Raw genomic sequence first — 24,975 nt, 5'->3', positions numbered from 1 at the left:
TGGCAGGTCCATAAATATCCCATGCAGGGATGCCCCTAATGCTTCATAGCACCATATCATCACACAACCCCATCATAGAGAATAGACCTGGTACAATGAGATTTGGATGCGACTGTATATCTGAAGGAGAATGCGAAGGTGGGTTGAAAGCATAGCAGAAATGCTCTCATGTAAATACAAAGTTTGATTTATAAAACTGCCAAGAGGAAGCAGATAGATGGATTCTTCTTGTTTTTTTCTCTTTTTTTCCCAATCTGTGCCAAAACAGTTAATTAATTGATTAGTGGATAGACAATAAAATTAATTGACCACAAATCTCTTTAATCACTAGTTTATCCTGCAAAATGTAATTTGCTGTTTTGCTTTTAAATTATTCTGAGCTGCAGCAATTTGAGATTGTCAGCTTGGGTTCACAGGACATGTGATTTCCCACTATTGTCTGACATTTTATGACTTGACCATTAATCAGTTAATCTAAAAAATATTCAACAGATTGATCAGTACTTATCATAATCATAATTTGCTGCCCTAGATAGAGTGATATTTTAAAATTAGTATGCCTGAGTGGAGTGCCTTAGTTTAGTCTTACACACCAGATACTGAGCTTGTTTGTAGAAAATTAGAGCTGTAGGAGGATTCACTAAATGCAGAATGGATGACATTTGTGGCGGCTATTTTGGATATGCTCTTCAAACATGGTTAAAGGAAGCACATTTTGTTTTTAAATCTCCACATGTGCTATCTGCACAGACAGGCGACACACTGACACAGACACTCTTAAACACACACACAGGAGTATAAATGCTGTTTTCTCAGTAACCAAACCTTGAGGTCACATACATAAATGTAGCTGCAGTTCATACTCACCCACTGACACAGTCCCCCCATTTCCACAGCAACACACACACAGACACACTTGGACAAAAAACTCACAAATACACACCCACACACACTGAAGCAGAGCGATAAACAGCTGGAGGGCCTTCTGTAATTAAACCTGTACTGCTGTTTGTAAGCTGTCAATGCATGTATGTGGGCAGAAACACACAGGCACACACATTTACATCTCATGCATTCTTTCTCTCAAGGCTGAGTAAATTCCAGAGTGCTGTGTGGAGATGAGTGGTGCCTATCTGACGCAATTACACCATAAACACATCTCCAGGTGTGTTATCATGCTGCTAGAGTGGTTCCGCTTTTAACTATGTGAACATCCAAATCTAATGCAAAAAAACCCATAATAAAAATTCATTTTGTAGACTGGGGATTTGTTGATCTGCTTGGTGTGAATTTGTGTGTGTGTACTACTGTATGATGTGTGAAAAGTTAGTGAATCAGTACTCAGTAATTTTCTTGGTTTTATTTTCACTCTGTTATGGAGTGTCTTTCCTTATACGTTTACTGTATGTTTAGACTGCACTGATTTGTGTGTGCACATACACATTGTATGTGTATGTTGTTTATGTTTATAGTGTTCCTTTTATGTATTGCTTCAGCCAACACGTGCACGTATGTGTGTGGATATTTGTCTGTCCCCAGTGAAGTGTGCTCTCAGCTCTGAGTGGGCGTTTCACAGACGGCCAAGAGACCAGCGGGGAAATTTCCCATCAGCCAGTGCAGTGTGCAGTGCAGGTTAACCACTGAAGGCTCTGAAATCCATAGTTGCAGCACAACACAGACTCTCTCTCTCTCTCTCTCTCTCTCTCTCTCTCTCTCTCTCTCTCTCTCTCTCATTCTCTCACCCTTTCCCTCACCCTTTCTCCCTTGCTCCCTCGCTCTCTCTGTCTCCCCAGATGAATCGGAGCAGAGATGAAAAGCTTTCAGGAATGCTGGCAGACAGGCAGTGCTTTACAGTAATCTAACCTGGGGAAGATGAAAGCCAGCTGGGAAGCTGGGAATAGAGTGGGGGGGTGGAACGACAGGATAGAGTTTTGGGAAAGAAAGGAGCAGAAGGGATTGATAGGCAGAGAAAGGAATGGTAAAAGTGAGTGAGAAAAGAATGCAAAAAGAGCAAAACTTACCTAGAAGTGGGATTGGGCAAGGGAGAGGTTGGAAAGGGGAATATAAAGTATCATGTCAATGCAAGTGAGCAAGTTTTTTAGAACTGTCAGACAGCCAAAACTATGAAAATAAGGCCAAATATCTTTTCATGGCTATCATTCATTATCATAATATTGCACACACAGTCAATTAAGATTTGTATTAATGAACTGTTCTTATACTGTTCAGGTAGCTTACTTTAAGTTTTACCTCCCATGAAAGTCACAGAATTGGGTTCTGATTTTCTGACTGTTCATCTATCTTACTTTCTTCTTAGAAGAAGTTTTCCCCCTCACCTTTACTTTTAATACAATTTCAGAATTTAAGTAAGATGTTTTGGTTCTTTTCCTATCATGTATGATAGTAAGGGAGATGGTGACAGACGAAGGAAAGTGGAAGTGAAACAGAAGCGGTGGGAATTAAATGAAAACAAACCATGAAAATGGACTGCTGCATTTGGCATTGTAATTACTGTAAGTCAGTGTCATTTGGAGAGGTTGACACATAGTGTAATTGTGGCTGTCGTACAGATGACAGCAGCCCAACACAAACCTGTGGAGTTTAAATTTCAGATCCTCTTCAGTGGAACAAACTCAATTGCAACACTGCTCACTGAACACTGAAGTAGCATCAAGTGTACCACTGTTGTCACTCGAAATGGCTTTGGCAGGTGGAAGGGGGAGCTGTCTTTTGTGTGTGCGTGTGTTTGTGTGTGTTCTTTGAATCATAATGTAGGTGGAGCAGGCCTGTCGCTGCTGTGACAAATCCCACCTCATGCACCTTGTACTTCCTGTGCAGAATGAGAGAAGCGCACCACAGCAAAACGCTTCCCCACCTAATTGAAATTTTGAGGTATAAGAGGATTTCTGCACAACGTGAGCTGACAGGCTCCATTCACCAAATATCCTCTTAGACTCCTCTCTCTCTTTCTGTCTCTCTGTGAGAAAGAATTAACTTTTATCTGTCCTCAAGTTTTAATGCAGCTTACACCCATCTCTATCTGAACGTTCTGCAGGTGATCTGTCGCACTTCCTCTCAATCTCTCCTCTTTTTCTTTTTTTTCCCCAGCCAGGCTTGCTCTGCTCCAACAGGAACAGGTTTTTTTCTGTTTGCTCAACATTCTTTGATATATCACATCGCAAAAGGACTGACTATTTAGTGAAGAACTGAATGGATAATAAGAAAGAGAGATGGAGGCTAGAGAGGAGGAGAGGAGATGGTAAAGAAAGACAGAGTGCAGAGGAGACGAGGCAGAGTGGGAGTCAGAAGTAAGACAGAGAATGTCTGTGGTTATTATATTTCTTTAGACTGTCTCATATCAGCGAAGTTAAATTCACCACAAATACTTTAAATCAACTATGCGAAGAAACAAATAGAGAACACTATTAAGTTATAAGTTTCTGCTTTGACATGTTAGGATTAATATCAACCCAGAATTGAATTTTCTGCAGTACCATATTGTGTGTATGTTCATTATGTGTTTACACTACAGTAACTAATTTCTATGTTTAAGGTCCACACACATGCTCACACGTCTACATACGTACACATGCAAACATAGTAGTAAAGGTATTGTTTGTATTCAAACATGCTTGCACGCTCCTTTTATTTGTTTCCTCATCTTTGTGATTAGATAACCAACCATCCTGAAACAACATGCTCATTTATTTATGGGGAGAAGTTATTTGACTCCCACTGCGAAGCCTCCATTATCATGCACAATACAATGCTTTTGTGCTGCGGCATAATGCATGGGCGTGAAACTCTAATGTGCTCCCTTGATAAAGAAGCGCTAATTTTAGAAAAACCTCCCGTAGAGTCAGTGAAAGGACGGCTTATACTTGTGATGTCTTCACTGATATAAGCAAGGGAATGTGTTTGAAAATAATACAGAGAGCAAGGTTTTAGTGATTGAGTTTGTGACCGGGTGGGGAATAATGTTCTTTGACTCCCTTAAATTCTTGAAAGCAAAATGGATGGAATACATTATTTGGCTTATATCACAAAACTTAAAGCAATTGCCATACCACCTAGTGGTTCACCTAGTGAATAAATGTCACTCGAACTAATGCATCATACATATTTTTTTTTTTTTCAAAAAACCCTGTTGCTGTATAAAGGTTTAAGTAGGGCCGTGGCCTAATGATACAATTCCAGTGTGTCAGGCATAATTCATGGTGAGGTATTGCACTGCATACAGGGAGATGTAGAAGTGAATTTGTGATTAATGTGTTTGCCTCTGGTGGATGTTTGGAGTGAGAATAAGACTGGGAGAAGAGAAAAGAAAATACAAGTGACTTAAGGGAACTGGTCTGATTGTCTTGGGTACATGAAGCATTTCTGGTCTTCCTACTTACCTAGCTCCTTCTTTGAGTGCTCTCTTATGGCGAATGTCCACTGCAAAAATGATCAGCTTCAACAGTAATATCATGGCAACGACTCAGATACCAGAAGAAAACACGCACCACCAGTGGCTACAAACTTTAATTTGTTCAGGATTGTTAAATTCTTTGGTGTGATATTTCTTTTAGTTTTTTGCATTCTTGAGGCAAATTCACAATCTCCTTTAGCTCAATTACTTGATTCTATAGTTTCCAGTCATCTAAAGACACAAGTGTATATTAAGGTTCACCATAAATATTCTTTGCTAAATGCATGAAGTTAGTGATGTGGCAAAAATATCACCAAGGAAAGTATGCTCATGCAGGCTGGAAGACATTGCAACCAATATATCAACCAACCCTGTAGTTGTTCTGACACACACAGCGTTCATGGAATGCTTCCAAACCATTTTCGGTGGACATTGGCCTTTAGTCTTCTTGCTCTCTCTCAGTCTCACCATCTTTCCTGTAATGATTGCCATTACTATCGCACATGCCTAGAGGGTTTACTGCAGTGTTATTCTTCGCTCTCCGTGTCCTCCTCACTCTCCTTGTTTTTCATTTTCTCACTCTCTGCCCGTCTCTTTGTCTCCCTCTCTCTGTCCCCTGCTATGCCAGCAATGCAATTTTTCACTTCAGTGGGAAAACAGGTATAATAGAGGGAGTGCGCCAGTCTGTTTAATAAAGGAATAAAGGCAAAGAGGAGACATGAGAGAAAAAAGGAAGCGCCCTTGGGGCTGAAAACAAGGGAATATACACACGGACACATGCACACATACTACATGCACACATACACACTTGCACAGACAATAATGAGGGAACACAGAAATCCACACCTGCTTATCTCTGAGGAATTGGTTGTGAGGTGCTTCCCTATTTAATTAGAAACTTTCGTAGGTACCTCATAAATCACCACATAAAACTGAAGGGTAGGCAATGAATGCACCCCATATACATGCTGGTGCACACACTCACACACACTCTCACACACACGCCTTTCCAACAGGAAAAGTAAGGCTGTTGGTAATTCATGAATTCATGAGTATGTGTGATCTTCAGCTTCAGTCAGTGAGCCATAGATTTAATGTGTGTGTGTGTGTGTGTGTGTGTGTGTGTGTGTGTGTGTGTGTGTGTGTGTGTGTGTGTAACACTGTACTGTCTAGTCCGTCTTTACCATAGAGGCTGACATAATTAGAGTATTATACCACTATTTTTAGGAACATTGCAAGATGTGCTCTTCTTCAACTTTTTAAAAAAGAGCTACAATTCCCATCCTAAGATCATATTACTCAACTCTGTGTTTACACCTGAACAAAGACATAGGACAGAGAGTGTTGTGTTGAGAAACGGTGTATAGGGGTGCAAGAAGGTCACAGTGCATGTGTGATTGTGTGCACAGGACCGTGCACATATGTAGCCTTGCATGTGTATTAGTGCTTGAACTTGGGGCATGGGTGTGTGTGTGTGTGTGTGTGTGTGTGTGTGTGTGTGTGTGTGTGTGTGTGTGTGTGTGTGTGTGTGTGTGTGTGTGTGAGCGCGTGCACTTGTGTCTCCAGAGTTATTCTGATGGCAGTGTGTGGTAACGGGATCTAGGGTGATGTCTGCTCTCAGACAGCGTCTGGCTCTCAGCTCCCCATCTATTATTCACACACCTGGATACACAAACACAAGCACCCACAAACGCACACATACACACTGCCTTCCTCCCTTATGCCTTACTCTTTACTACACTTTGTTTTCAACTTTTGTGACTGAATGTTTAAAAGTTCAGGTTTGTTGACATTTTCTTGCCATTTTCTTTGTGCATGTATGAGCATACGTTTGAGTATGCGTGTGTCTCTTTGTGTATTTATGTATTTGTGCTTATCTCTCAGGAAACCAATCACACCCTTGAAGTCAATGAACTGCTCTGTTTGCTCCGGTGAACAAGCCGAAAATTAGTATTGACCAGAGAGAAGAGGACAGACTGATAAGCAGTAAAGGAAAGAGATAGATAACCACTAAAACAAAGTATAGTCTGGAAAAAAGGGATGAAAGAGTTCTCAAAGTCATCCCTTCACCTTGGCTAAAGTTGATCTGGACCTGTCAATAGGTCATTATCAGACCTAGACATCTCTTTGGGTACCTGGGCCTTCTCCACCATCATTTTTGGACAGGCTGCTGATAGACATTTATAGAAACAGAGTATGCTCCAATCAAGAAAATGCTATTGAGTTTGTCTTGTTAAGATGAAAGAATGCACCCTTGTCATTGTGTTGTGAAACACAACCTTACAATAGGGATGGATAAAGGTCACAGTAGCAGTGTTTGTGAGATGATCCTGTGAATGTTGATCAAAGTCTGTCACTAGACCATTATGAGGTTCCTGAGGAGGGCTAGATACCTGTTCTTTGTAAGGCTGATCTAAGGTTTTCCTAACATTGCTTGTGTCCAATTAATCATGACCTTAGGCTATCTTAGGTCAGTTAGTCTCCTTTGCTCAAGGATGAAAAGGTCATCTTCTCAGTATCCTCAACGGTTGGATAAATTGCTGATTGACAGTTAAGGATGCAAGATATGGTCCACTGATAAAAGTAACATTACGTTTACTTGTGTGACTCAGTGGAAGAATGGACATCCTTTGTCTTTTTCAGTCTCCAGCCTGGACCTAACCAACTTCCCAAACAGGCTTCCATGCATGTATGCTCTCTGGGCTTTGGGCAGAGATTTTGGCTGGAAAGTTTCTCTATCCAAAGGCTGTGTGCCAGTCATTGTGGGAGGAAAGGCGGCAGGCATATGAGGGAGCTGTGTTGTGATAAACAAAGAGTTGGATGAACCGCATCTCCAATTCGTGGTCACTATTGCAAGTGTGATATGCTATTCATATAGAACATAAAACACACATCTTTAAGTGGACCCTTATTCATTTACAGGGAGAAAGAAAGGAGGTAGATGTGTCTTTCCATCTTTTCTTCCTCTGCCTTCTTTTTGCCATATGTCCAGCTTCCTGGGTGCTACAATTCTCACAGGTGTGGACACTTGCATATAACCTTTCTCTCTGTCAAATACACACACACACACACACACACACACACACACAAACACAAAATAAAGCCCCCTGAGTATAATCTCAACCTGATTATACTCAGGGGGTTGTATTTATACTATTCAACCTGCTGAAACAGTTTGCCAGCCACACTCCTCCAAATGAATGACATCCATAGCTCTGAGTTTGTGCACTGCTGTGTCGCCTGAAAGGCCAAGTCTTGATTCGACACAATAGGCTGATTTGGTGCCCTCACTACTCCGGGGAGCATGTTGACTTCATTAATAGCTCCCAAAGCCTTTTAGCTCTCACACAGTGGCCTCTGGTCACAAAATATAATGGGGTGCACGCCAGTCTGTAGCACTGCCACTGGGTTGCACCACTAATATAGACACAGGTGGTGATGTGCGCTCAAATTATGCCGCTGTGGGGTCCTTGAGGCCCAACCAGTAGCTGCAGCAACAGTAGTGGAAACAGTAGCTCTTATCAATGCAGAATAACGGGGTAAGAAAGGAAAAACAGTAGAGGAAATAATTGGTTTGAAAGAGAAATGTGTGTATGGGTTTTTCTCAGCCAGGCCAGGCATTTGTCTGCACTAAATGAGGTCTGTCAGGAGATCTCTACCTGTCACCTCAAACACCCTGCTGTGGCTCTAATGAGACAGTGAAAGAGGAATTGGATGGGAAAAGACAGAGGGAAAGAAGGACTAGGAATAGAGGGGTTCTGTAGAGAGAGACCAGCTATGACATCTCTGCAGAGTAAAAGCGCTGGAATGATGCATATTGCGAGGAAAAATGGCAAAACTGAAAAATCGTTGGACAAAGAAATTATGCAAGACCACAAGAAAAGAAAGAGGCGATCGAGAGGGAAAAGAATAGGAGATGGAGCAGTTGTTGAATAAGGAATAGGAAAGGGACAATTGTCCAAACACTTTGCACTGGGCACACTGAATATATTTGTGTGTGTTTTGTCTTATTGACTTGATAGAAGAGCATTTGCTGTCCACTTCCACATAGATTACAGCAACAAGTGCCAGGCCATTTCCAATTCATCTGCATAATCATGGGGAAAATGGTTACCGCCAAGAACCATATACCAACAGAGAAATGAAAAAAACACCCATCAAGGCTTTGTATTTCCGGTCTGACAGTGAAGAGAGTGAAGGATTTGTTTTAGCACAATCAAAAGAGAATGAATGGGAGGCAACATACAAAATGCATTGTTCCAACAGCAGGAATAGAGTCTTCAACCTACCAAGAAAGAGAGAGTGAAATTTTGATCATTTCAGAGAAACTGAGTGAGTTGTTAGGAGTCAAGTGTCACAAATGTTCTCAAGATTGAACTGGCCATAAGCCTACAGGTATTTTAGTCAACCTCGTGACATACAGATTGAGACAGAACGAGAGAAAGAAATGGAGGGAGGGAGAGAGCGAGAGGGAAAAGAGCAAACGCAATAGCAGAGGAGGGAAATGAGTAACAAAAGCTATGCTGTGAGCCCCCTGCCTGGTCACGGTGCTCTAAGGCAGCTCAGCAGTGAAGGGAATGATAGCAGGGAGACCTGTCACTCACCCTTTGAAGCCATGGGGGAGATTGAGGGAGGAGAGGAGAGCGTGGGGGAGAAATGAGTTAGGAAGCCTCCAGACACTTGTCCCCTTTCACGTCCAACACCATCATCCCTCACAATAACATTCTTGTCCTTCTCTTTGCCTCTCTCCTTGCTTTTTCTGTCTATCTCTCAGCAGGGGGATAAGGTTAGATTAGTGGGCTGCTTAGACCTGCAGGCTAACAGGTACCACACCTTTAATGCCACAACGGTCAGTCACTGAGCTAGGGGTCCCCCTGCGGCTCTGTCTGCTATAGTGTCAGATCCCAGATGTGCGGTGGTAGCACCAATGGAAGCAAACATGAGTGCATATATGTTTGTTCACTCACAAAACTCAGTTAGTTAGTACCTTAGTTTTTCCCTCTGACATTCAGTATTTCTTTAACTTTCCTTTTTTTTTTAGGTGCTTTGTATTGCCTCACTCAGACCACCCACTAAAACCCCCATTCTCTTAGTTCTACCACTTTTATCTCACAACACTGAGTTGTGCAGCTTTTCCAGTGTCTTTTAACCTCCTTTTGCTAAACAACCTAGCCAAAATTAAAGTAGAGGATTACCTCAATAGAACCTAACCCATCAGGAGGGCCGTTATAGAGGTCAATATTCGGCATAGTTTTGACACTGGCAACTCAAGTCTCTGTAGTTACTTCCCTGCTAACAATGACATTTCCCTGATTTGCACCCACAAAGCACGGTCCCTCACAGTGCAGGCAACCGGGGAAATGCATTAATTAAAATCCTGCTGTGTAGAAGATATGCCTAATCGCCAACATAAAACAGAGAATAGTGAATTAAAGCACAGAATGAGTTCAGTTCCACTCTGTGGGGTTTTCTGCCCACTCATCCTCCTATAGAGAGAGGAGTCGAGCCGGAAGGAAAGGAGGAAGGAAGGAAAGGAGGGGGAGTGGGGAGGATTTTTAAAGTGTCGTTAATGAACTGAATGAATATTTCGCTTCCATAAAAGAAAGCACTAAAACATTGAGTTGATGTCATACCTGTGGGTAACTGCAAGATGTCACAATTATTGCTTGTCATAAAACATAAAATACTATGCCAAAAGACATTGTACATATAGAAATACCATAGCAATAATCATTCATGTGTCACCTGCAGTACTTGTTGTAGAATCCACATATCTTTAATGCCTTCCTCTCTGGCTAGTCTTCCTCTCAGATTGAATAAAAACATCTGTCTGTCTTTGATTGTCCCTAATAACTCTTGGCAATCAATAGCAGATCATATGCGATTATCTGCTACACCAATACTGCACGGCCAGCTTGGCATCCCACATTAGTGTGCCACATCCTTGTTAATACTCTGAGATTAATGTCAAATCATCCACACTCCCCCACTAGTCTCGCACCAGTCCATCTTGCCTAAAGCCATATATTGAGGCATTGAATGTGAAAGAAGAGGGTTTGTCCTCGCATTGATTGACACTGAGAGATGGATCCAGTCCGCCTCCTCGGCCCCTTTCCTTCTGTTATTCTCTTTAGCCCCCCACCCCTCACCAGCCTTTTCTCTCTGTCTGCCATATGTTTCAGTGAGCTGGGCAGATTTGGGCAATCAGACAGCCACCATTGTATTGCTGTCGGTATGAATAGAATGCGTGGAGAGACACATTGCCATTATGTAGTGACGATACGTTGTTTCCTTTCTTCTTGTCTCTTTCGCAGTGAATGTTGCTCTCAGTTGTCTCTTGTCTGTCTGGCTGTGTCTCTTCCTAGGCTCTTATTGCATGTCCTGCCTTGCCTGGTTGAATGCCTAACACTCTGCTGTGGTTTGACAAAGAGGGTCGAAACCTGAGCAAAGTGTGGCAGGTTGGGTTACCGTAGCATTCGGCAGTGGCTATGCTGTTGCCGCTCCAAAATGTTTCTGATTGATATCTTGAACAGGGTTGGGACCCAAGGGCTTAAAGAGGAGACCCCAAGAGACCTCCATGTGCACGTTTTTGCTTGTAGTCTGACTGTCGTGTTTTTGAAAATAAAATCACTGAAAGATGTTACCAGTTTTTAGTCAACTCAGATACTGTATCAACACTGTATAATTAACATTATCAGACAGTAGTACCCAGACTTTAAATGTCCTGAATGAACTACTACTGATTTGTAGCAAAGTGACTTTACTGAGTAAACAGGATCATTTGAATTGGTTATAACATTTTAACTCCAATTCCATTGTTGAGATCAAGGAATGTGACACTGTTAGAGTCCAATACAGCAGTAGGTTGAAAGTAGTTTAACCCAAATATATAAACCACTTAAAATATCTGTTATCATTGTATGTAATGTATGTTTTTTTCAGTGCAACATTAACATAAACCTGATGTTACTATTGAATGACACTACCAATATACTGCAAGACCCTAGCTGTTAAACACAAACACTTTTCTTTTAAAGCATTCTGTTTTGTAAGTAAAGTTTGGGACAATGCTCATTATTTTATCATATTCAGCACAAAAAGGTTCATGCCCCCTTTTTGGCTGCAGAATTGCTGGCACTGACGCTGGGTTTGCCCATGCATGTTTCAGGGATTTGGTGGAATTCCTCGCACAAATGTTGCGGTAATTTCAGTTTCCCAGCATGATGCATGACTTTGGATGACATTCTGCTCCAGCCCACTCACCTCACTGTGGTTGCATGGCTCATGTCAGACCATAGTGATACTATAGTCAGCAGCTTATTCTGGCTTTCACCAGCAGCGTGTTGGTCATGGTGTGTGTTCCAGCCATGGTGTGTTAGTGTGTGTGCCATGCTTAACAGACTGCCACTCTGTGTGACTGGCCTTCCTTTTGCCACCCCAAAATGCATGCCATAGCAGACAAGGACACAATTCTCCAATCGCTCGCACAGTCCTCACATAGAAACATACACATAGTTCCTCCAGTTATTTTTATGTTTTAGGTAGCACTTTAAATGTGCCGTTTCCCAAGTGTAGTCTCATCCCGATGGGTCGTTTTGACATTTTGTCGTTATTTCCTGCACTGAGCCACAACCATCGTCTACACTACTACAGCAGTATATCTAATGTCTCCTGAGGATTGGCTGGACTCCTCCTTAAATGTGCACACTCCATCTCACCACTTGATGTAAAGTAGTTTCTACATAATGGCACACCAGGTCAGAGATTATCTAAAATCAATAGAAGTGCTCAGATGTGTAACCAGAAGTACTGAATTTCAAAGGGCAAATTTCACTGGAAGAATGTTCCACAGGGGCAACAACATTATTGACCTCGAATATATAAGGTGTTTGTTGGATTTAGCCAGTGACAAAACAAGCAATCCATATTGTAGTAACTGTTTTTATCTTTGTTTTTGTACATTTACAGCTTACATGCTTTTGATTTTATTGTACAACATAATATTAACCATTTAAACACAGTTCTTAGACTTAGTTTTTTTCTGTAAAACAATATATGTATAATAAGATAAAGGCTCCAGCATTACATTTTTACCTGTTTCAAAATGGATTCCATCCAGAGTCTGAGGAAGTGCGGTAGTTTCCTTGCGCTTTTGTGGCGCACAGTGCCAAAACAAGGAAACTGAGAGAGGGTACTCCTGTGGTTTTCACACCGGAATGGCTTCCCTGTCTGTATCACACCTTCTGCTAGCTGTTAGCCCCATGGAGAGAGGCAGATAGTCACTTTGGGCACATTATTTTTCATTGACAGATTCAAAGCAGAAATACCATCTGCACATGAGGTTGCATATTTTTTTGAAAAACTGGAACTGTTTAATAAACTGTATGAAAACTGCCCTCTTATTCTGTTATACTTTAATGGTAGATCCTGAGAAAATGAAGCATAGTCACTGAGCTCAAAAGTTTTAAATAGCTTTTAAAACACTTATAATATATTTTTGTGTAAAGCTCACAGAGAAAACATACCTGAGGTGCATCTATACTGCATTTTTCCTGCCAAAGCCACTGCCTTTATTTCTGTCTTTAGTGATAGTGTTAGTGTAATTATCGGTCACAGCCACTAGGGGGATACAGTTTCTGGCTAGGGTGGTCACATACATGTAGTGGAGGAGGACTAGGATTTTCTCTGTATGATCTCTGGTGTTGCGTGGATTTCTCCCACACATGCACACATATACATATGGATCCCAACACACACAAAGTTATTAAAGAAATGTTTACTTTTCACATTTTGCAGGTCTGAGGAAGTGTGCTCTGTGAGTCAAAAGTGCCAATGACTCTCCCCACTCTCCCCAGAGTATCTGTCATTACCATTTGAGTAGCTCTTGCCAGACAGCCTGTGTGTGTGTGAGTGTAAGCGTGTGAAAGAGAGAGTGAAATGCCAATGTTTCTATACGTGCAAGTTCTTGTGTGAACACACTTTTTTTGTGTGCATTTATGTGTGGGCCCAATGCATCTCTCACCTTCCCACTACTCAGAGGCAAAATGAAGTCTGTCTGGCAGTGAATGTCTATTGTGTAGTGCTAATGTGATAGCAGAGATTAGCATTGTAATCCATTTAGCATAGAGCAGCTAATCCACTTTATTACTGTTGAAAAGGAATCAGATAATATTGGCTAGCACCACTGTGGCTGCCTTAATGATTTTAGGCTGATGAAAAAATTACTTAAAGATATATTAATAATTACTGTAGCTGACAATGGAACTAGGATTAGTTGTTTCATTACAAAACATAATCATTAGCTTTGGCTTTTCGTCAAGGGAATTAAGGTATTGGTTGTGTTCAGTCTATGCTTAGTAGGCTCTTTGTTTGAAGACACTGTGTCTTTTTGTTGTAATAAAAATCACACACATCTGTTTATTTTCATTTAATTTTAGAATAGCACTTTAGGTGGATATTTGGAATATTATGCCTTTTTAAAGCGCAGCGTGTGATATCAGGGGAGATGAAGTCTGCTCTAACTGTTGTTTTAAAACCAATATTTAAAAAAAATATACATAGGGTGAAATTGTTGTTAAATACTGTATTGTATACATTTATAAACTTTGAGTTCTTTCTTTCTCCCTTGTGTGTTCCACTTGAGTCCCACTGTGACTCAACCAGCCAGCGTTGCATGCTGTGCACTCCCTGGTGGCTCATTTGTTTTGTCAGTGGTCAGATTGAGGGATAATATACAGGAGCTTCCCCTTGAAGTCCCTCTGCTCCCTGGTGACCGTGGATCTGTCCCAACACAATAAAACTCTATATTCAGCCATTGCCATAGACTACCTGCCCTTTAACTCTGCTCAGCAATTGGCTCCACACTCCACATGTACATACATTCTGTGCGCATACGCACTGCGCCTCAATTTAACTCACCCGATAGGGCAGATTAGATAACCCCACCTGCCGAATCTGGCCCTGGCTTGCGTGGAAGTTTCTTTCTTCCTACCTCCCTCTCTTCTTACTCTCTCTCCTATTCGCCTTCTGTTCTTTTCTTTGCAACTGACCCTTGTGCATACAATGGTTCCCAGTGAAAGTGTGTGAGGCTTTGATACACAGAACTCAAGGTCCTTTGAGATCAAGATCACTACACAAGCCAAGCAGGAGGCAGAGCGAGAGAGGAAGAATGACTAAGAAACAAAAGAGAGGAGGGAGAGTAGGGTGAAATCAGGGTGAAAGATGGGGCCTGTTTAAAGAAATGTCATGTTGTGAAACTGTATATCGATAGAAGCAGCAGGAGGAGGGCACCATGTAAACTGCACCCTGTGTGCTTAGGTTTCTCTCTTTACTATATAATAGTTGATTGTCAAAGTAAGTACAAAAAAAAGTTCTGTTGGTGGTTGTTGATTGGTTTCTGTTATAATGTAGAATAAAGTTAAGGGCTGGAGCGACCAACATTCAATCACTGAAGTATGAATAATGTGCATATTGTGTTCCTAGTACTTGCTATTTTATTATGATGGGGGGGAAATATATAGAGAGAATTGTTGTCCATATATAGTGCTCCTGTATGACCCATGGTGCATCCAAAAGCCTTTCCTCTTTAATTATTTTAATGTGACTATTTGATCTTTTCTTTACAATAAATCTCTCCAAGGAGGAAAAAAATACATACATCCACCACAATCAATTTTGTCCAGCCCCTGACAAAGATCTGTTCTGTTTCAATTGGTACAGCAGCATTTTGCTAAAGGGTTCAGTCTACCTACTTAGACCAGTTAAGACTTCTCAACCTTTTGCTTAAGGCGGGCCAGCAGAAAGATATTTTTAATGATATGCTGACAGAGTGTATGTTGTCATCAGCATATTATAATTAATCATGAAGTGACTCACCTGTCTGCTCGACCATCTGCTTCCTGTCCAATTATCTCCCGTTTGTGCCCGTTACCTGTGAACCCTTAAGTGCTGAAGAGCACAAAGAACTACCAAGAGTCATCACAACTTTAACAAGACTTGCTTCACACCTGTCTGCAAGCCCACACAAGTCTCTGTGTGTGTGTGTGTGTGTGTGTGTGTGTGTGTGTGTGTGTGTGTGTGTGTGTGCGTGTGCGTGTGTGTGCGTGTGTATTCTACTGGGTGCTGAAAGTTGCTTGGGTAGGTATGTGTCAGGACTGTGTGTTAGTGGGAAATTACTGCCAGAGGACCAGATTTAGAAAGGATCATTTGGAACGCACCCTATGAGTGTGCGTGTGTGTGACGATGTAAGCAGATGTTCGGGCACAACCCAGAACACTTCCATCACACCACCAAGTGTGTATGGGGCCAATTCCATTCACTTTCTGCTGAGTAAACACACCTAGGGGCCCACAGACCACACCTCTTGCCCAGATGCCTAATTACCGTAATCACTTTTGAATGGCTGAAACTGTGATGTAGAGAGATGAGCTTCTCAGATACAGCACTGAAAGCCGTGATGCATGTGACAATCCTAAGGCAGTATGCGGTAGATGGGCAATTTTATCAATAATGATGTTCAAAAGTACCTTTTAATGATACCTTGATTCCTAATTGCACACTTTGTTGTCCTAGACGCCACCTCTGTTCCATTACCAAGTATTCTTGAGGAAGGCGACATACATACTCTCTCCCTCACTTTGCTTCTTTTTTTACCTCAGCTATTCTGTATTTTCACGTTATGTTTTCAGCCTTGTCATTTACTCAGCCCATTTTATTTATCCTTACTATCCTATCCTACTATCCTTACTACTTGTTGGATATCATTCGTAACATAGAGTGCTTGATGGTTGTTGAATTCAAAAACCCAAACCAATTGCGAAAATGTCACTTACCCTGACCAAAGCACTTAACCCCCTCTGTATCCATATTATTCATATAGCTGCATCTAACACACAGAGGTAGTTTTTTTTTGTAGCATTTTCAGTTGCCCTTTTCTTAATCAATAAAGTTACATTAACAACTTCGGGTAAACTCTATACAGTTGGCACCGCTTCATTGAATCAAAACTCCTAAAATAGTTTTGATAATATATAAGCTTTGGGGTGTTTCTTTTTAATGTTATTATTTAAATTCCTGAGAGGTGGTGTGTCTGCTACAGTGATGAGAAATATTATGCATATATTAAATATATTCATTCTTAATGTGCTTCTGTGTTTTTCCAGATCCGGGTAGACGGCTCCTCTCGTGCTCTGCAGTATGAGACGGTGCAGGCAGTGGAGAACGGACCCATCCTCAGAGACATGGCTTTCTCTTCTGACCACCACTACCTCTATGTCATGTCTGAGACCCAGGTCAGAAACACACAAACACACACATCAAAAGTCCCCCCTGCTGACTCAATATCATAACCACTGGCATTTATCATTTTGTTATGTCACAGGGTAGAATAACCTTTGGTGTGGCATAGAGGATTTCATTATAGCCTGGCTGGAGGAGAGAAAGGGATTAGATGGACTGTTGGGTGCTATGCCCATGTATTTCTATAGAAAAAAAGACTGTGAAGGTAGAACTGGAGTGAATAAATGTGTTGAATTATAGGGAGAGAGAAGAGTGGTCTCAGTCCACTTGTGTGTGTTGGTGTGTATGTCTGTGCACATACAGATTCACACATTCATACACACTATCTCTCTTAGTACCTTTGATGACATGGAATGTGGAGCGAAATAGCAGCACTCTGTGTAATGGACACAGAGAGACTGTGAACACCTCTATCAGAGGCAAAACCTTGCTAAAATAGCACCATGGAAAGTCCATAACACACATGCTGTGCTCACATAAATGCACACACACTCACCAATGACTCACTGTGTTCGGTATTCACTTTCTCTTTATATTACACACAAAAAGATACATACCCACGAGCATGTACTTACATTATATTTTATACATGACCACAAGGTAGAAATGTATTTTTATGTTTTGTGTGGTGAAATAGTTATATAGTTATATGTATTTTAAGCTAAACATTGTTAGGATAAATAGTGCAGGCTTGTCAGACTCTGACAGATACAGCGACTGTTTAAAGTCCTCTGATGATCGAACATGAAGTGTTGAACGTTTCCTCCTTTTTTCTTTAAAATTGAAACAGACCCTTTGCAAAATTATTTCATTTATTTGTTGTCCTTGCATTGAAATTAGTTCAAGTCCTGATCTCAAAAGTTAATTCATCCCAGAAACGGTAAACACGCAGACTTCATAAGCATAAGCACGATCTATTCATCAGGCACTGTTAAAGGGCTAGTAATCAAATCAGTCAAAGAAGGGTTCATCAATCAAAGAACCCAGGGTGGTTCTCTGTCTTTTCAGTTCAGTGTAGCTCCATTTAATGTTCATTACTAATTTGACTGTTATAATATTGCAAAAGCTTGGAAGTTCAGATAATATGCATATCATTCCCTCTCTCCCGCCTCTTTATCTCCTGCCACCCATAATCACAGAAGGCCACTGCTGTTTTGTTGGCAGCGATAGCCTAGTTACCCCTGTATATTGTCTGCAGCTTCCAGAGGATTATAGACCTCTCTGGCACCATGAAAGTGTCAGTATTTACTAATGTGTAGTGCAATTTGTATGTGTGTGTGTGTGTGTGTGTTTGTGTGTGTAAATGCGTGCACATTTTAAGAGCCCAGATTATCCTGATAACACGTTGAATATCAGGCAGACAGTGAGTTGAAGGTGCCCTTTCAAATGCAGCTCTCATTGCCTCTCCTGAGGTCGCAGTCATTCCATCTGCAGAGAGAATAGGGATGGAAGGGAGGAGAGAGACACAAGTTAGCAGAATAAGGACATTTAGGATGCTATTTAGTCATGGCATCCTATTACATCCAATTACTCTTTTGTACAAATCTGTTAACCAGCAATGTGAGAATTTAGGTTTTTTTTCTCTTTTGGATTGCAGTGCGTGTAATTGGGCTTACGGAAGATATTAGAGAATAACAAATGAATTGTTAGGAATAGTTAATTTCCATTTCTTCCCATTATGTTGGATTCCTTTATGTCTCGCTATTATCGCCAAACATCGTGTTACACATTTAGCATTTTTAATTTGCATGCCAATTAGCTTATATTGAAAAAACTCAGTGAGTTTTGTCGGCCAATAGTAGTTTTTGTGTGTGTGTGTGTCTGTGTGTGTGTGTGTGTGTGTGTTAGGCTCTCTTAGTAATTAGTTTATTAGCCTAGTTAGAGGGCCGACCTCCACTAACTGTTTATGAGGAACATCTGGGAATTACCATACACACAAATATAAAGAGCAGTTAATGAACACAACACATACACACAAACACACACTCATTTACATTTACTGAATGAATATAATACGAATGTGACTTTATTCCACCAATCCATTCAAACCCTTTATCATTTTAATGGTTGTTTACTGATTACTGATTGTTTCCATAACTCATTTGACTGAGACTGATATTTTTTGTCCTTTTTATTTCAATACTTTTCTGTTTTATAGAAGAGTTTTAGACCTTAACTGTGATTCTTCATGCAGACTGAGACATCAGGAAAAGCACCTGTCCTGATTTAACACGCATGCACATTCCCGATTCCCAGTGGTGGCAAATGCTGTTAAAGCAGGCTGAGCAGGTCGATAGTAGGCCACCTGCTGTTCCTGGTGCCTGGGACCCAGCCACTCAGAGAGAGTGTGATAAATGTAACAAGGGAGAAATACAGAAAGAGGAAACACATGATAGAAAGAGAGAAGAAGAAGAAGGGGGGCCCACAACAGGGGGCTGAGAACAGAGTTGGTCGATATAGATCCTCCCCTGCTGTTCTTAGCCTTGAAACCCTCCTCTTCAGATGGTGCCAGACCTGGGGTGGATCAAGAGACAGACCGTGAGGGAGAGAGGATGAGGAGAGGGACAGAAAAAGGAGATTAAGTAAGGATGTAGTCATTAATAATGATGCAGATTGCAGAAATGTGTGATAGGTGATGGTTTCTTACTCCATATAATTTATACTGCTGCAGGCAGCGGCTTTGAGGCTCTGCGACCGATTGAACTACACATTTAGGATATAGTGACTGCAGAGACCATGTGGAAACCATAATAACTGTGACTTGTTAGCTTGAGTTGCTCATGTTTCTGATGATCCCAGCAGTTGACACTAAAGACAACTTGGAAAATGGTGAAAAGGCTCCGTACACTTCTCCTTTTTATTAATGCTAAAGGAATGCAAACCTTGTCCTCACTGCAATCATCGCTCTCTATCACAAAGTGAATTAAAGACGGTAAACATGATTACTCAGGCTATAACGATTGCTTGGCTCTATAATTTATTTTTATCAGTGGACAAATTTGTATTTTGTGCTCTGGCTTTCAAAACCCTTTTCAGTCCAAACTTTAGTATTATCACTTTCCATCACAAAAAACTAAATATAAACAGGATTTTTATGTCTGTAAGGACTGAAAGGCTGATGATGTATGACTGCATAATAAAATGTATAATCAACAATAAGTAAATTACAATGTGGTGGGACCACTGGAGCACCTTGACAGAGTCCACCTTCAGGGAAGGGCTTCATGCTGAGTGTCACACTGTACCCTGCTTGTCTGTGTCACATTATACACTCATTAGAGAAGAAAGCTAGCCAAACACAAACACACATACCCATGCAGTATCGTGAGCGGCAACAAATTCTCTCCACATTCCGGTCATTGTATTTTTCTCATCCTTCATTTCATTTCTCTGCCATCCTTGCAGTCTCTTTTTTTCTCTTTCTTTCCTCCATCCTGTCACTGTGTCCTCTTTGTTTGGTTTGTTTTTCTTTCAGGATTATAGATTTTTGCTCCTACAACCCCTATTCATTTCTAAGGGGATTTGTAAAGGGAATGAGGATTCAGTCTTTTGTGTTCCTTGCTCCTCGTTCTTCATCTCCTTTCTCTTCATCTTTATTCCATTTCTCTAACCCTCTCTCACAACCCATTGTCATTTTTACCCCATGCCATCCCCCAATCTTCCATTCCTGCATTTTTTCACAAGTCCCTACTAGCAGAGTAATCTGTCATCCCCACTCTCTCATTAATCCAGTGATTGGCTGTCCTCTAATTGGATCCTTCTCTCTCTCGTGCACACACATGCTCTAACACAGACCCACACACACACAAGTCATCCTATTAGTGGGTTAAATAGATGTTCTGGTATAAAGAGGACAGTCAGATTATAGAATGGGCTGTGATTATGGATGTTAGGGTTGGTGTTTGAGTGACAGGGGCAGGTCAATCACACTGTTAATATGAGTTGGTGCTGTGCAGTACTACACTACCATGTTACTATCCTGTTAACACTGGTTCATCTGTCAGCCACAATGAGGACGTCTGAGTTGGAATGAATGAGGTGGTGTCAGTGGAGGTTGCGGGATCATTTCACCATTAGTTCAGTATGCAAATTAAAAAGTACAAATCATACACTTACAAAGCAAAGCGTTTGGTTTTAATAGGCGCTATAAACCTGTTTTAGAGGGGGGAAAACACAACACCTTGGAGTGATCAACAGTGGAATGGGGAGCTAGCACAAAGGTTATCGCATGAGGTGGCTTATGGTATTGTTTCAGTGCAAATATCAATATACAATCGATAACAATATATTTCAGATTGTATCACTGTTGTGCAGGCATATTAATAATGCGTAATTAATGTAATTTCATTATATATATGGAATTTCAGCAGCTTCTGCTTGGACCTGATCATGAGAAAGTAATTTGAATGAATATGAATTTAATTGTAGAGTAAATTACTCAACAGCTGGCTGTGCTGAGACTTGACATGGGTTCCAGGGCATTTGGGAGCAGTTCAAGCAGTTTTGGGTGTATCTTGTCATTCAGTCCAGCCTCCAATGTTCCCATAGCCATTCCATTACCCTCCAGCAACCCGTCAAAACACACAAACTCATCCTGTCAGCCAACTGTTCTGTCAAGTCAGGGGTTAGATTTTTAATCGTGTTTTCATTTTTTTCAACATATACCAAGGTTTTTACATTCAGCATATAAACTGTTGCTCGAAAGTGCCGGGACTGCCACACTCAGGGTGATAAATTATTTATATTCAGCGTAGCAAATGCAGATCTGTAAGTGTGAATTATTGAAAATGTGTACTATAGTGGGGTGAGATCGTTCAAAGTCAAATGCTTTTTTCTGTTTTGAACCCCCTGAGGGAAATCCGACAAGCCAATTTGTGAAAGTATCGCGTCTTCGCATCTCATCAAAGACGTTTAATACCAGAATCCTTTAATTTCTATCAGCGGGAAACTTTTTACCACATCGCTTAGTGTGGCTTCCTCACCCCCTCTAGTGTGTGGCTCTGAGTTATGAAGGTGTTTAGATGTGCATATTATGTTGTGTCCCAGTTTAGCTGCAGGCTGCTTGGGTCTAACAAGGCAAGGGAACAGAGCTGATGTGTTGCAGCCATTGCTGCCTGACACACTTCTGAAAAATGTCAACGAAGTGGGGCAGACAAGGTTGGAGTGAACTCTTGGCTCACTCAAAGTCCTTTTTGAAGTTTTACCTTTGTGTTCTCTCTCGCTTTTTCTCCCTTGTTCTGTCTTGTGTTTCTCGGTGTATTTTTGAATCTTGTATTCTTCTCCCATTGCAGATAGTTGTGAATATACAAGCCTATTATACTGTATAGCAGAGAGATATTTTATAAATTCTGACATTCGTGTTAGTCATCATCAGCAACTTTTGTCAATGTCTTGGCTGCTGGAAACGGTCCAAACTGTGCACTCTGTCTGCGTAATACAGGCCTTATTTTTACCCAGGCTATGCCCCAGGGCAGGATGATGCAGCCTGTGCAGAATTAGCCACTGTGTGAGTGTGTATTGGTGGTGTGGGTTGTGTGGGTTGTGTGCGTGCGTGCGTGCGTGTGGGGGTGTGTGTGTGTGTGGCCACACTTGTAGCACGTGACCTGCCAATGGGAGAAACGGCATTACAAACTATATGGAAATTCTGTTTGTGCACCGAAGGGTCAGACCTTACCTCACACCTGTAAATGCACTTCACCTTGGAAATCCATCATGTCTTCAACATGGTTCTAGCACTGAAGACCGGCTGTGTCATGGGACAACATTAGCATGATGTTAGGGCAAGTTGTGCAGTTCTGTATGAATTTATTGTTGCTGAGCTTAGCATGCTTCAACTTTTGGTTGCTTATTTGGTTAGCATAGACATACCAAAGATGACAGATGGTAAAAATATAGCAGAGCAAGCCTCATGCAGGAAATTCTAATCTGTACCTATTATTAGTAAACTGTCTCAAGCTTGTTTAACTGTTTTTTGCGTGGGGGGGGCCTTACCCTCTTTGGAATGGAAAGATAAGTGAAAATGATTGATTGTTTCCGAGTCATTTGTCATGCACTGACAATCCTGACAGCGCAATGGACGGCTTTCTCATTTGACCTCTGAGAACGTCAAATGAAAACAATATTGCTCTTGCAGCCACTGGCCCGCTCTGTTAACTGAGTTTATGATATAATACCGTTGGTTGGTGGTTGACGGATTGAGCGGTGCGTCAGCTGTGACGAGGCAGTGGGTCGTTGATGTGTCCCTCGCTTCATTTGACTCCCACGTCAATCTGTCCTCCATCCAGCTGGAGAGGAGAGGTGGGACAGAGTCACCAGTGAATGAATGAAGGAATAAACGACAAAATTAATAGTTAGGTGATAGATAGAGAAGAGAATAAGAGACAGACTAGAAATTTAGTGGTGAAGTTGAGAATAAATAGATTGTTGTTTTACCACATGTAATAAATAAACACTGACATTGCCGTGGATAGAAGGACTGTATATATTGTATATTATCTGGGAATGCTGAATGAAATAGGGTTTCTGATTGATTGAGGGCGTGTGGCCTGTTTGTAGTTGCAAGACATGCTGTTGTGATAACAGTGGGTCATGGATTATTATTCTTATCCATTGTCTTGTGTATGAATAATGATTTCACTTTATCAGGTTTAATGATTTATTTCTTATTTGACTGTAGTCATCTGCATAACTTGAGGATATTTATTGGAGACGACGACCATCGTAAGCAGCAATTTATCTTTGAGACATGCACACAACACAACATTGCTAACTTAGATGTTTTAATGAAAATTACCAAAAAAACACTACATCAAATACATTTAACCAAATTATTTATTCTTAATTTCTGCTTTCCGGCCAGTAGTAGTGATGTACTGCCAGCATTGTGCCAAACTAATGAAGAAACTCACACCAGGGAAGAAGAAAAAGACGAAGCTAGCCTGGGGGAAGAAGAGAAAAGATAAGAGAAGTTCAGTGTGCCCTACAGGCTGTAAGGCAGGATTGGACTATCACTTTAATTTCCCTCTCTCTGTTCATTTGGAGTGGTGGAGTTTGGCTGCAGGTGAAATCCGTGTTTAATTACAAGTGGAGGGGGCAGGAAAAGAGTAGGATAAAGAGAAGAACAGAGATGAGGCAGAAGAATTAGTTAATAATAAAAGTCTCTGCAGATTTATTAAATGATCACTTTCCCACTGCAGGTTGACTCGAAGGCCTGTGGCATTATGTAAGGAGGAGGGGTGACAGAGAGAAAAGAAGGAGAGAGGAAAGAAAAACAAAGTTGAGTTTTATCATCTTCTCAGTGTAGTGATGAAGATCTTGAATTGGAAATTCTAATACACTTACGGCGAAGACTCTTCCTCCCTCTCTCCCTTTGACAACCATTTTCCACAGATACAATAGACTTCCACACTTACTGTATATATGCATATATAATTTGATGCCACTGTGCCACCACAGTAAATGATCAAGTACGTCTTCATCTCCCCCACACACATTAAGACATCAAGTACGTCTGTGATCATGGCCTTCTTTAAAATCATGATTATATTCAGCAGCTTCCATCCCTCCCTATTGTGAAAGGAGGGAGAGTGCAGGGTGTAATGGCTGTCATTTTCTCACCTGAAACAGGAGGGAATTATAAATGCCATGCACCCCATCCTTTGTATTTATCCCTGCTGATATGATAGCGCAGCCATAGTGAAGAGACAGTGAGCCATAATGGTTGCCCCTCTGGCAAAGCCCATGAAGAAGATTGCATGAAATGAATGTGATATCGAGATGAGAGAGACAAGGGGTGCATTGGGTCGTTTAGCCACCAAATCCCTCAATTTTTTTGATAAAAGTGGGGACAAAAGTGTTGCCTGCTTGAGTGTGTGTGTGTGTGTGTGTGTGTGTGTGTGTGTGTGTGTGTGTGTGTGTGTGTGTGTGTGTGTGTGTGCGCGCACCAGATAGAGAATTGGAGGCTCTGGAGAGATGATGAATGTATGATCTTACACACCTCAGAGCGTCTGAGTGACAGAGAAAGACAGACAGACAGGGGGAGAATGAATGATATCAGGATCCGCGCTCTGGAAGAGAGGATTCACATTGGCACCCATCGCTTCTGCTGGGCTCTGAATGTGGTGTGTGTTTGTCTTTGTGTGTGTGTTTTATCTGTTGCAAAAACCATTTCCCCAAATGCGGGCATCTGAGGCCTCGATAGGCATCAGGAGGTCCCTTCCATTCAACGAAGTCTACATCCGTGTGTGTTTTTGTATATGTGTGTACAT

The 24,975-nt window shown here is 41.3% G+C and overlaps 1 protein-coding gene across 2 annotated transcripts in view; it reads left to right on the top strand.

Moving 5' to 3' along the window:
- plxna4 (plexin A4) overlaps positions 1 to 24,975 on the top strand; it is a 227,703-nt gene that overhangs the window by 116,620 nt on the left and 86,108 nt on the right. For both annotated transcript variants that reach the window (XM_051391941.1, XM_051391943.1), the window contains exon 4: positions 16,573 to 16,701. In XM_051391941.1, coding sequence (XP_051247901.1) covers positions 16,573 to 16,701 — 129 coding nt within the window. The remainder of the gene's footprint in view (positions 1 to 16,572; positions 16,702 to 24,975) is intronic.

The sequence above is a fragment of the Dicentrarchus labrax genome, unplaced genomic scaffold (genome assembly GCF_905237075.1).
Source record: "Dicentrarchus labrax unplaced genomic scaffold, dlabrax2021, whole genome shotgun sequence".
In the NCBI taxonomy this organism is placed as follows: domain Eukaryota; kingdom Metazoa; phylum Chordata; class Actinopteri; family Moronidae; genus Dicentrarchus; species Dicentrarchus labrax.
This window is presented reverse-complemented; position numbering and strand designations above follow the sequence as displayed.